We start from the raw sequence: 13,496 nt of genomic DNA on the forward strand, positions 1-13,496 counted from the left end.
AGGGGGTCCTGCTGGGCAACCAGTCCGCTCAACTTAATGCCGCCAGGAGGGAGGTAGAGGGGCTCAATGCTCAGGTGGCGGATCTCATGCTCCAGGTCTCTCAGTTGCGCCAGGCTGTCGGCAACGGGGATCCTTCCACACCTTCGTCCCACATGAATCTCCCCGAGCCTCACGCGAACAGTCTGCCACCCTATAATGGAGACCCCAACTCCTGTAGATCCTTCCTTGCCCAGTGCTCGCTGGTTTTTTCTCTTCAGCCCCGCCGTTATGTCACTGAAGAGGCTAAGATTGCATTTGTGCTCACCCTCCTCACTGGACAAGCTCGCGAATGGGGAGTGGCTGTCTGGGAGAATCGGGCTCCTTGTTGCCATTCATTTCAGGCCTTTCACGAGGCTATGACCGCTCTTTTTGATAGATCAGCGCGTGGTGACGAGGCGGCCACTCAGCTCTCCCAACTCTCCCAGGGGAGGAGCTCCATCACGGATTACTCCATCCGTTTCAAGACGCTGGCGGCTGCCTGCCAATGGAATCCTGAGGCACTTCGCGCCCGTTTCCTTGACGGCCTAAATGCTTCCCTCAAGGACGAAATCGCCATTCTTGACCTGCCACGTGACCTGGAGGGGATCATTGATTTGTGCCTTCGGGTCGAGACCCGCCTCTCCTCTCGTCGCCATCGTCGACCCTCACCCTCCTCCTGGCGTGCTCCCACCATTCCACCGCCTAGTTCCCCTCCTGTGCTCTCGGCTGAAGAGCCGATGCAACTGGGTCGTACCCGGCTCACCCAAGACCAGAAGCAACATCGGCTACTTAAAGGACTCTGCCTCTACTGTGGAGCGCCAGGGCACCAAGCTATAAACTGCCCGTTAAAAGCTCACGCCCACTCGTAGATCGGAGAATTCGGGTGGGCGCTATCTCGACCTCGTCTCCGACATCCCGCACTCTACTACCATTTCACCTAAGCTTTGAGGGTAAGACCCATACCGGCAAGGCCCTCATCGACTCCGGCGCTGAGGGCAGCTTCCTTGACGCCGCTACCGCTCGCCGCTGGGGAATTCCCTCCTTACCTTTATCCCAACCCAAGTCTGTCTGGACGCTAGCGGGACTCCCTTTCGCCACCATCTCTCACATCACCCCTCACGTAAGATTAACTCTTTCTGGTAACCACTCTGAGAGTATCGCGCTGTACATCCTCGATTCCCCCAACACTTCTATAATTTTGGGACATCCTTGGTTGTCACAGCACAATCCTCAGGTGGATTGGGCTAATCATTCTGTCTTGTCCTGGTGTTCAAACTGTCATGTATCTTGTTTGGGTCCCGCCCCTTCTGCTGTTTCTTTGTCTCCTGTGTTGCAGACTGTTGCCGCCGACCTAGTTGGGGTCCCGGAGGAGTATCTCGATCTTCGTGCCGTCTTCAGTAAGTCACGAGCCACCTCACTCCCTCCGCATCGCCGCTACGACTGCGCCATAGACCTCCTCCCGGGTACTTCTCCGCCTAGGGGCCGCTTGTACTCCTTATCCGGTCCTGAAAGGGAGGCCATGGACAAGTATATTTCCGAGTCTCTGCAGGCAGGGCTTATTCGCCCTTCCTCTTCACCGGCCGGTGCGGGATTCTTTTTCGTCCAGAAGAAGGATTCCTCGTTGCGCCCCTGTATTGATTATCGTGGCTTAAATGAGATTACTGTCAAGAACAAATACCCCTTGCCTCTCATGTCTTCTGCCTTCGATCTGTTACAGGGTGCTCGGGTCTTCTCTAAGTTAGACCTACGCAACGCCTATCACCTGGTCCGTATACGTGAAGGGGACGAGTGGAAGACGGCATTTAACACACCATCGGGGCACTATGAGTATTTGGTTCTCCCCTTCGGGTTGACAAATGCTCCAGCCGTCTTCCAGAACCTGGTCAATGACGTGTTGGGTGACATGCTTAACCGCTTTGTCTTTGTGTATCTGGATGATATTCTTATTTTTTCCCCATCTCTCCAGGAACACACCCGACATGTCCGACAGGTCCTTCAGCGCCTGCTAGAGAACCAACTCTATGTTAAGGCTGAGAAGTGCGAATTCCACGCCGACACGGTCTCGTTCCTTGGCTTTGTTATTTCACCCCGTGGGATTGAACCGGATCGTGCTAGGGTCAAGGCTGTCGCCGAGTGGCCAGTTCCCGACTCCCGCAAGGCACTGCAGCGATTCCTGGGGTTCGCCAACTTTTACCGGCGATTCATCCGGGGATTTGGGCAGGTAGCCACTCCGCTTACTGCCCTGACCTCCACTAAAGTAGCGTTTAGTTGGAACCCACAAGCTCAGGAGGCCTTTGGCAATCTCAAGTCCCGTTTTGTCTCTGCTCCTGTCCTTTGTTTTCCAGATCCTAAGCGGCAGTTTATTGTGGAGGTCGATGCCTCCGCAGTCGGGGTCGGTGCAGTCTTGTCCCAGTGCTCCGAACATGACGGCAAGGTGCACCCGTGCGCCTTCTATTCCCACCGCCTCAGCCCTGCAGAACGGAACTACGACATCGGCAACAGAGAGCTGTTGGCAGTCCGCCTGGCTCTGGGTGAGTGGCGTCATTGGTTGGAGGGGTCAGCGCAGCCCTTCTTGGTCTGGACGGACCATAAGAACCTTGAGTATGTCCGTTCGGCCAAGAGGTTGAGCTCTCGCCAGGCCCGCTGGGCACTTTTCTTCGACCGGTTTAGCTTCACCCTCTCGTACCGGCCTGGATCTAAGAACATCAAACCCGACGCACTCTCTCGTCAGTTTGAGGTCCCTGAGACCGTGCCTGCGGCCGATGCCATCCTCTCCAAGGGGGTGGTGGTCGGGACACTCGTCTGGGACATCGAGCGGCGAGTAGAGGAGGCCGGGCGAGGGGTGCAAGTGCCGAAGGAGTGTCCGGCGGGACGGTTGTTTGTGCCGGTTGCGCTGCGTCCTAACGTCCTTCAGTGGTGTCATTCGTCCAAGCTATCCGTTCACCCTGGTATCCGGGGAACACTGGCTTCCATCCGTCAGCGTTTCTGGTGGCCATCCCTGGTCCCTGATGTCAAACAGTTTGTGTTGGCTTGTTCAGTTTGCGCCCAGTGCAAAACCTCCAATCTCCCCCCTGTTGGTCTGCTCCGCCCCCTCCCCATCCCTACCCGCCCTTGGTCTCACATTGCCCTTGACTTTGTTACTGGTCTCCCTCCCTCTAGGGGTAACACCGTCATCCTCACGGTGGTGGATCGCTTCTCCAAGGCGGTCCATTTTATTCCCCTTCCCAAGCTCCCCTCGGCCCGAGAGACTGCCCAACTGATGACGGACCACGTCTTTCGGCTCCATGGCTTGCCGTCTGATGTTGTTTCCGACAGGGGTCCTCAGTTCACCTCTCGGTTCTGGAAAGAGTTTTGCAGGCAGATCGGAGCCTCTGTGAGTCTGTCCTCTGGTTTTCACCCGCAGACCAACGGCCAGTGCGAACGAGCCAACCAGGATCTCGAACGGGGACTCCGCTGTTTGACATCCCATAGTCCCGATACCTGGAGCCAACAGCTTTCCTGGATAGAATATGCTCACAATTCCCTCCCAGTCTCGTCCTCTGGTATGTCCCCCTTTGAATGTTCTCTGGGTTACCTGCCCCCTCTGTTTCCCTCACAGGAACTCGATGCTGCGGTTCCCTCAGCTCTGGCGTTTGTTCGGCGTTGCCGCCGCACCTGGACAAGGGCCAGAAAGGTTTTGGCTCGAACCTCTCTGAGAACCAAGGCAGCGGCCGACCGCCGTCGGGTTTCCTCTCCTACCTATGTGTGTGGTCAACGAGTATGGCTCTCTACCAAGGACTTGCCTCTCCGGGTACCCTCTCGCAAGCTGGCACCCAAGTTCATTGGTCCATACCGTATCACCAAGGTGGTTAACCCGGTGGCTGTCCGGCTCAAGCTCCCTCCAGCTCTTGGTCGAGTTCACCCTGTCTTTCATGTTTCCAGGGTTAAACCAGTTTTTTCTTCCCCTCTCAACCCCGGCGGCCGCATTCCTACCCCCCCACCCCCTCGCCTCGTGGATGGATCCCCGGTTTACACCGTTAAGAGGCTTTTAGACGTCCGCCGCCGCGGTCGAGGTCATCAATATCTTGTGGACTGGGAAGGCTATGGCGCAGAGGAGAGGTGCTGGGTACCGGCTCGTGATATCCTGGATCGGTCGCTGATCCGGGATTTCCACCGGAGACGAGGTGAGCCCCCTCCCTGAGCGCCCAGTGGCGTTTGTGGGGGGGGGGGGTACTGTCGTGATCCTGGCTCTGTCGGGGGTTTATCTGTCTGTGTGTTTGTTTTTGTTGTCAACACTCCACGTGCGTTGTCTACGTCACTCTCTCCGCCCCGTGTCTCCCCTTCAGCTGATTGTTATCTCTCATTATCCACTTACTCACCTGCTTCTCATGCTGTTTAATTATTCTCCCCCTATTTATTCTCCTCTTCCTGTCTGTCCTGTGTCAGTCCGTTTGATCTAGTCCTGTCTTGTCTACCGCACGCTCTCTGCTATTCTTTGGTGTTTTATTTTTTCGTCTTGCTCACAGATCCCGCTGGCGTTCACTCTCCTCTGCTTCCTGAGAGCAGCCCCACTCTTCGTGCAGTCATTCTTCAGCGAGCATCTCGGAGATCGCCTTTGCTCTACGCTCTCACTGCGCGATTGCGCAACGCCGGGTCGAGCCGTTTTCCCCGTGCTTCTCCATCTATGAGTTTCCTCGCGCTGTTTGAGATCGTCCTCCGAGGAATTCCCTATCAGATTTCAACGCCGGATCAAGCGCCCCTCCCGTTGTGGGTTTGAACTGTTTTGTTTTTTTATTTTTTAAGGATCTGCGCTACTCTTTTTTTGGACTGCCTTTTCCCTGATTTAGTCTGCCTTCCTGCCTTGCATTTTTATTTTTATTTTTTGCTTTGCTATTTTTCCCCAGCCTTCTTAAGGCAGTTAGCTGGGAGGTTATTTTAGTTGTTTCAGACTATCATCCTTTTTCTAATAAAGATCATTTTTTCCCCGCTATTGAGTCCCCTTGTCCTCCATGACAGAGTGTGCTTTTGGTAGTGTGTGAGAGTAAGATTGAAATATGTCATGAGTGGCATCTCATACATATTAGTTCTTCAAAAAGACAAATTGTTATTTTAAAATACACTAATCTTACCTTGGAAAGTGATTGCATTTTTTACATGGACTTCCCAGTGAGCCTGGACTTTTTTTTCAGTCATTGGCTTCAAAGAAGGGCACAGGGGGCAATGATACAAAGTGCAGCAAGTTGTGCACTTTGGTATCAGGTGCTTTACACCGTCTGAGACTACTGATTGATGCATCTGTAAGCATAAATTGAAGAGACAAAAATGAAAAACATTGTTTAATAGTCTTTTAATTTTTGTTAATATATTTGAGCTGTATTTCATGTATGTCTCATTTTAAAGAACCATTGTTAATTTTAAAATGACTTGTTTTAAAGAATCCATCTTCATATTAAATAACTTTAAGTAACACTTCGTCTAAACAATTATATAGAGCAGGTCACCTGCAAACCTCTTTTCACCGCCTATACAAAATTAGATTTAGACAGGTCTTCACTAATTTACCATATGAAGAATAGGTACCCAATTAGCACAGACACGATTTATCTGTAGATATCAGGATAGTTTTTGATAATATTCACCTTAAAATAAAAAACAACACTTTCACATCTCTTTAATCCTGTTCAAATGAAATAAATAAAATAACAAAAATGCCAATAATGTTGTCGTTGAATCCTACTGTCTACTCCATTTTAAAACAAGCGTATAACGTCGAGGGGCCTATCAGATACATATAAGGACAGTTTTAATAACATTTACCAAATAATTCACAACAACAAATTTACTTCAACGTAAAGCTGTACAAATTAAATAAATATACTTACAATAATTCCTGTCGCCGCTGCATGTCTTGAGACGAGTGCATGTATCCTAATTGAACATGGACGTCGAGTGCATGTGTTCTAATTGAGCATGCGTGTCTGAGATGGCATGTGTCTTGAGTGCGCATGCGCCGCTGAGAGTGCATGTCTGCAGCCAGACCCTTCTCGAGATAGTATGTTAAAAGCACAGTTCATCTTCATGGTGTCTCAAAATAGCACAGTTGAGTACACTTAGATGATCTTAAGTTTATCTTAAGGAGTACTTAAGAATAACTTTTAGTATATTAAGTACAAAATCAGTGCCCGAAAATAGAGCACTTTAAGTACATTAGGGAAGTGCACTAAGTGTACTTAAATTGTATTTTAGCACACTTTTTTCACACTTTGTATATTCTTTTAATATATTATTGTTATACTTTAAATTAGTCATAAATATATTTATAAATGTTTAAAAGTAGGGTTCAAGTGTATTTCTAGTTGTAACTAAAATATATAAATATATATTTTTAAATACAGATATAGTATGTTAAAAGCACATTTTAGTTCAATTTCATGGTGTCTCAAAATAGCAAAGAGTACACTTAGATGGTATTAAGTTTATCTTAACATTTACTTAATACTATTTTTTTAGTACAATAAGTACAAAATTAGTGTGCGAAAATAGAGCACTTTTAGTACATTACTGAAAAGTGTACTAAAGTATACTTAAATAAAGTGTATTTTAGTGCACTTTTTTTTTTTTACCTGGGCAGTGTATTTAAGTCTGTCTCCTCACTCCCCTTTGTCCGTCGTTGAAGTTACATGGTTTTCAGTTTCTCTATGTTCATTGTTTTTTTATTAATAGATATTAGTGTTTTCATTTTACTCTGGATACCTGCTCCTTCATTACACTCCTCATCCTGCTCAAGTGGGACAGTAGCTTGGCTGGGTAGCCAAAAGAAAATAGATATAATGGGCTGATGAGAAGCTATTTGTGCATGGATAGAGGAGGGGTATGAAAATGTGTTACTGCTGAATACAACTGGTTAACCAATTTTAAAAATAATACTTTCTTTAATGTATAATTAACAAGAAAATGAATGAAGGCCAACTGCTTAGGATTGTTTATTGGACCAAATGAATTATAAAGGAAATAGTACTTATATTTACTGTACATACAGGCTACTGAAAGTACAACAAAGAATGAACTGTGCAGATTAAAAAACAGACCTGTACAAACCTAGTATAATTTTTCATGCTTCTGATAAAGTCCATAAATGTAAACAGATATTACAACATTAAATTGAGATCAACTAAACAATAAGCTAAAATACACTTAAAATCAATAGGAACAAGTCATTTTGTTAAGTTTATGTCAATTAATTTATAATCTTCCAGTTACATTGTTGCTTTTCCCAGCAAGGTAAAAGTTTGTCTAATATTTTGATACAGAGAAATCCACACATTGAATTGAGTGACATACTCGTCATAGTCACACTTTGAGGGAATCTACTGTAATCACTTAATATTTGAAATTACAGTAAAGCAGATGATCAGGTATGGCCACAGTACAAAAAAAAAGCCTTATGTTAAACAAAAAGAGATGAAGGATGCATGAAAATGATAAAATGTATCCCACATTCAGCTCTGGTGTGAACATCCTTGATTTCACACACCTTTTTTCTCAGTACACTCTTGAACAAGGAGCACAGACAAAGTCTGACATTTGCATGATTTTTCACATATCTGTAAGTGTGATGGAAAATTTTTTATTACTTTGACTACACTTGAATGTCTTTCAAAATGAATGAGCAATTGATTCCAGAAATTGCTCCTTTTTCTAAACCTCTTCTTGCATTGAAGAAAATGGCAGTTCCTTTCCAGAATGAGTTTCCAAATGACGTTTCATGTTGCTCTGACATGTGAAACTCTTCTCACAATGAACACACTTGTACGGTTTCTCTCCAGTGTGAACTGTCATGTGAACCGTAAGGTTTACTTTATGCGTGAAACTCTTTCCACACTGAGAGCAGGTGTAAGGTTTCTCTCCAGTGTGAATGCTCAAGTGAACACCAAGACTTGTTTTATGCTTGAAACTCTTTCCACACTGAGGGCAGGTAAAAGGTTTCTCTCCAGTGTGAATTCTCATGTGGTTATCAAGCATACCTTTCAGTGTAAAACACTTTCCACACTCAGGACATATGAATGGCTTCTTATCGGTGTGAATTATCATGTGAGTCTTAAGAACTCCTTTTCGTGAGAAACTCTTCCCACACTGTTTGCAGATGAAAGGCTTTTCTCCAGTGTGAGTTCTCATGTGGACAGTAAGGTATTTTTTCTTTGTAAAACTCTTTCCACACTGAGGGCATGTTACCGGCTTCTTTTCAATGTGAATTTTCATGTGACTGTTAAGATGTCCAGATAAGATGAAACTTTTCCCACAGTGTTGGCAGCTGTAAGGTCTCTCTCCAGTCTGAATTCTCAGGTTAGAATTAAGGTTTGTACTTTGTGTTTTTTTATTTATTTCTGGTGAGGAAGTTTTTTTATTCTGTGAGCAACTAATTGATTTTTCTTCAGTTTTGAAATCATGTTTCTCATTTTGATCTTTCTCTTCTGTTTCATTGAGTTCTTGACTCTCCTCTTTCAGCGCCATCAGGTCTGAGGTGAAATAAGAAAAATGGAAGTTAACAGCAGTTTAATGGCACAAAGCAAAATCACACATTTCCTTCCAATTTTAGCCATTAATACAAAACATAAACATATAAAACAATTATTTGTAACATATATTGCTGTGCTTTTATCACAACTACCATATAATTATAAATAAAAACACTAGCTCCTTAAAAAACAGGCCTGCAAACTCATCAGAGGAAAAAAGGTGACAGTGTCCGCGGGGGTGGGGTGGGGAATGGGGGAGTTCAGTATAAATTATATTATACTGAAAAACATTATTTTTTCCTTCTTAGCCTGGACAAGGGTTTCACAAACACACGCACGCAAACGCCATGGAGAGAAACTGAAATACATTCACAAACTATTTAATATATTTTACAGTTCAAGATAAAACTTAAAAGATGTAGTTATTAAATTATATGAAATATTTAAATATATAGGAATTATTGATTCATATTGAGTGCATTATTTAATTTTCATACCATCAATATTTTACGTATTTGTAGTGAACTATATATAAGTATTTAAATAATTCACCCTTATAGGCTGTTTGTGTGTGAGCTTAATGTCTTTCTGCACTTGCTATAATATATATATATATATATATATATATATATATATATATATATATACACTTAAGGGTGGTAAAAGTACTACAATTTATTGTACTAGATATTGTATAATAAATCAAAAAGTAGGGCTGCACGATATTGGGAAAATATGCGATATGCGATATTGTTGTTGAATATTGCGATAACGATATTTCTTGCGATATTTATTTTTAAAATTATTATTATTTTTATTATTATTGTCTATTTTTAATCATTTATATATGTAATGATCATACTAAAACAGGTAAAAGATATTCTTCTGTCATCCGAATAAAATCTAATTTAATAGAAAATGTGAGTACATCAACAAGATGTTTATTTTCTCTATTATAGGTAGAACCATTGAAATTGGAGATAACCACTGCATTTTTAATAAATAAAAATAAAATTTTACAGCTCCATACTACAATTATTTAACCACTTTATAGACACAGTGATGAATGAATTTTTAAATCTATTCATTCTACAATAAGGAACTCTAAACCTCCTCCCAGAAGGCAACAACTCATATTCTGTGTACAAAATGTGTGTTGAATCACAAAGAATCTTATTAGCTTGTCTTAGAGTACCCTTTTCATAGTCTGCAGTGATATCTGTTCTTTAACAATATTCAAAGTGCAAATAGAGACCGAATTTTTGAAGCATGATACAGTTATAGACAACTACAAAACGTAATATATAGCCCACATATTAATAACAGCATATGTTATATAGCCTAATTTGCGTGCATTGTGGGTTCGCTCTCTAAACACGGGGTATTAAAATTGTATTTCAATGCGCGTGCGCGTGTTTCTTTTGGTTTCGTTTTAACGACCGCGCGAAACTCTCACGCCGGTTTCACACTGCACGCGTTAGCAGGGCGTAAGCAGCGCGTATTTTTTTCGGCGCCCATGTTAACAGATTAGAGCATTCACACCGCACGCAGGGACGGCGCGGCAGCGCGTAGCAGGAGCAGAGCAGTATGGAACGCCGTTGGGGACAATACCTATTATATGAAACGCGTGAAATTTAGACGCATTAACACGCACAGTTTGTACGCGTAAATACGCAGTATATGTTCGGGTGGCGCGTCAGACCGCACAACAGCCAATAGCGTTGCTCTATTTGGGGTTTTATTTGCATTTGTGATGCGATGGCACGTTGCTGTATACATATATGAACATCAGACGACATTTCTTTCCGTGTGGGATGACGTGCTGTTAGGTAAGCAAATACCTATGCAAACGTCACACGTAACATTTGTTCGTGAATGAGATCGTAATTTTACGTTGGCATGTACATAGGCAAGCGTAAAACTTTAGAGTCAATGATGCATTTATACGTTGGTTGTGATGTCAGTGCTGTGTCATCTTATCCCGTTTGTACTCATGTAGGTTTTTTGTCTCCGGTAACGTGGAAAAGTGGATTGCTCTCTACGATGGCTCTTAGAAATTTCAACTCAACTGTCAAAGAACTTTTACAGAGTGCGTTCAGTTGGCATCCTCTTATCAGACGGAGGATGATTTGAATATCATCATAACCAGGTATGTCCAAAACATATTACATTTACAAGATGGCTGACTTCCAGCAACTTGAAATGCTAAATGAAATAATAGAAGATAAATGCCATGCCTTACAACAACAGTGTTTTTTATGTCAAAATTATTTTAAACGTTCTGTGTTACCATAAACTGGGGACAAGAAGCCACGTTTAAAAACTGTATTAACGTTACTGTATTTATATTTGCATATTTACATTTGGTAATTTGTACTGTCACAGAACACTTTCGCTTTAGAAACCATGTTTAAAACACATACATTTTATTGCATGGTTATTTCCTGGTTGTGGTCTCTGTCTCCCTCTCTCTCTTTCTCAAGCCAACATAAAGATTGCAAGTTTTACTACATCTAGTTATGTTTATGAATTACAGAATGCAGACAATGGCCAGAAGTGTGGCATGGTCTAGAGTGCGACTACTTGATCCAGGAACGGCAAATAGTATCCTGAATAGTCTGTCTGAATTCATGGATATTCTGGAAACACTGCCTCAACCCCAAGGTATGCTCTAAATAGTCAGATTGACTGTAATTTTAATATACCCCGGTTTCACAGACAGGGTTTAAGCCTAGTCCTAGACTAAAATGTAAGTCTAAGCTGTTTCAACTGAAAGAAACTTGCACTGATTGATCTTAAAATATATCAGTGCCTTTGTTTTGTTTTAGGATGCACACCAGTAATGTTTTTTTTTTCTTAGCATGTTTATAATAATCACTTAAATATCCTAATTGAACTGTGGCCTAATCCTGGCTTAGTCTAAGCCCTCTCTGTGAAACCAGGCCATACTGTTTTGTGTTATAATTAATTTTATTCTTCTGTTAACTTTAGTTCCCCAGGCTTACAGTGCTCCATTGGTGAGGGGTTTCTCTGGTCGCCCACAATATTCCATTACACAGGAGCAGTTGCGTTTTCTGCTGGAATATAATTTTTCAACAAAACAGATGGCCGAAATCTTGGGAGTGTCCAAACGAACTGTAAAGCGACGTTTAAGGTAAGGTTACTTTTCTCAGATGTAAAAGATGCTACCCTTGTATCCGAGTTGGATTGGGTACATTATTCACTTGATATTTAACAAAACAAATATTCCATTGTGTCTCTAATGTGTTTTTTTTCTAACAGGAAATACAACATTTCACTTAGAGACAGATACAGCAATCTATCAGACTCTGATCTTGATAACCTGGTCAGAGAAGTAGTTGGAGGCAACGATGAGCTTGGGGCAGAAGCAGTGAGAGCCCGTCTGGCAGGTCAGGGGATTGTAGTGCAGCGGCGCAGAGTGCGACAAAGTTTGATCAGGACCAATCCAATAGGAGCAGCCCAGAGGGTCACCACACGCAGACTACACCGAAGAATTTATCAAGTTGCAGGCCCAAACTCATTATGGCATTTGGATGGCAACCACAAGTTAATCAGGTATTATACATTTTTTCTCTTAGGTTACAGAGATAAAATAGCTTGTGTTAAAACCTAAAATACATTTGACATATTTTTGGCTTTTATTATTTATTAAGATATGTTACAGAGTCTTTTTGAATTATTATATAGTATATTCCTGTGATATCACAGATATGTTCAAATACAAACAAATCTAATACAGCTTTAATCCTCCTAGTAACATGGTAGCTCCTAAAAGTGTCTGCTAAATAAATAAATGTAAATGTAGTACAGATGACAGCCAGTATGTCACATAATGTTATAATTTTATATATGCTACTGGAGGTTTTTTCAAATAATCCTGTCATCATGTCCTTTTTTTTAAGGTGGCGAATTGTCATACACGGTGGAATTGATGGTTACAGCAGACTTGTTGTTTTCTTGAAGGCTTCTGACAATAATCGGAGCAACACTGTTTTTGATAGTTTTGTAGAGGCCATTGGAAAACACGGACTACCTTCTAGAGTTCGCTGTGATAATGGAGGTGAGAACAACGCAGTCTGTCTTTTTATGAACGTTTTCCGGGGCACAAACAGAGGAAGTGCTCTGAGAGGAAGGAGCACGCACAATCAAAGGATTGAGAGACTGTGGGGTGATGTTTGGCGGGGCATCACTAATACTTACTACACCTTGTTCCTGCTTTTGGAGTAGTGTTGGGCGATATGCTCAATTTTCATATCGCCCTATCGTCAGCCTGAGAGATCGCCGATACACGATACTATCGTGCTAATTTAATTAATTATCTATGTACTATATTCCTTATTCGTTTTGTAAAGGTAGACTTTTCTCTTGACATATGATTAAGTTGTGCGTGTACAGAGCTCTCACTGTAGATCTGCCGGAGTTGTTCAAGTTACTTTCGGTTTCATTCTCTGCTATCGTCAGTGAGTGAGTTGTAAATGTGCGTGCCAGAATGTAAATGAATGAATCTTTCTTTACCCGTCATATTGCTATAATGTTACCGCTGTATGTCTGACCGTTATCATGAGGGTGATGTTGTAGTTCAGTTCATATTGGATGCGGAGAAGTGATGCGCGTGTAATTCACGTGCGTATGTTTAGTGCCATATGATCGCATCGTAATTCTAATTAACGCCTGTAGACGTTACTGAGATGAATGTTTATGTTTACTAAATACAGACTGATTATGATACATCTTAATTAATTCAGCCTGAACCAGGTTTTACTACCTCTGTTATCCTAATGACTGCAATGCAAATATAATATAACACTCCCTTTAGAATCAGTGAATCTACCACCGTACTGTATGATGAAAATCTCTCATTTTCACTGCACGAGGTGTGTTAAGGCGCCGTGGTCTCTCTATGCGTGTGTTTATACCGCGGCAAGTTTCTGAAGCATCCTAGAACAGACTCTCTGTGCTGCA

General features: G+C 42.8%; 1 protein-coding gene across 1 annotated transcript; it reads left to right on the forward strand.

Moving 5' to 3' along the window:
* Nucleotides 1-11,059: 11,059 nt before the first annotated feature.
* On the forward strand, nucleotides 11,060-12,761 carry LOC141292136 (uncharacterized). The gene is made up of 4 exons (XM_073824086.1): nucleotides 11,060-11,177; nucleotides 11,505-11,667; nucleotides 11,796-12,089; nucleotides 12,437-12,761. The coding sequence occupies exons 1-4, from the start codon at nucleotides 11,060-11,062 to the stop codon at nucleotides 12,759-12,761; spliced, it is 900 nt and encodes a 299-aa protein (XP_073680187.1).
* The last annotated feature ends 735 nt before the right edge of the window (nucleotides 12,762-13,496 follow it).

The sequence above is a fragment of the Garra rufa genome, chromosome 19 (assembly GCF_049309525.1).
Source record: "Garra rufa chromosome 19, GarRuf1.0, whole genome shotgun sequence".
Taxonomy (NCBI): domain Eukaryota; kingdom Metazoa; phylum Chordata; class Actinopteri; order Cypriniformes; family Cyprinidae; genus Garra; species Garra rufa.

Bases quoted from the DNA above. Each gene is read 5' to 3' on its own strand.
- LOC141292136 (XM_073824086.1), top strand. From the start codon at position 11,060: ATGGCCAGAAGTGTGGCATGGTCTAGAGTGCGACTACTTGATCCAGGA. The intron at 11,178-11,504 runs GTATGCTCTAAA...TGTTAACTTTAG, and splicing joins AACACTGCCTCAACCCCAAG to TTCCCCAGGCTTACAGTGCT. The intron at 12,090-12,436 runs GTATTATACATT...CTTTTTTTTAAG, and splicing joins GGCAACCACAAGTTAATCAG to GTGGCGAATTGTCATACACG.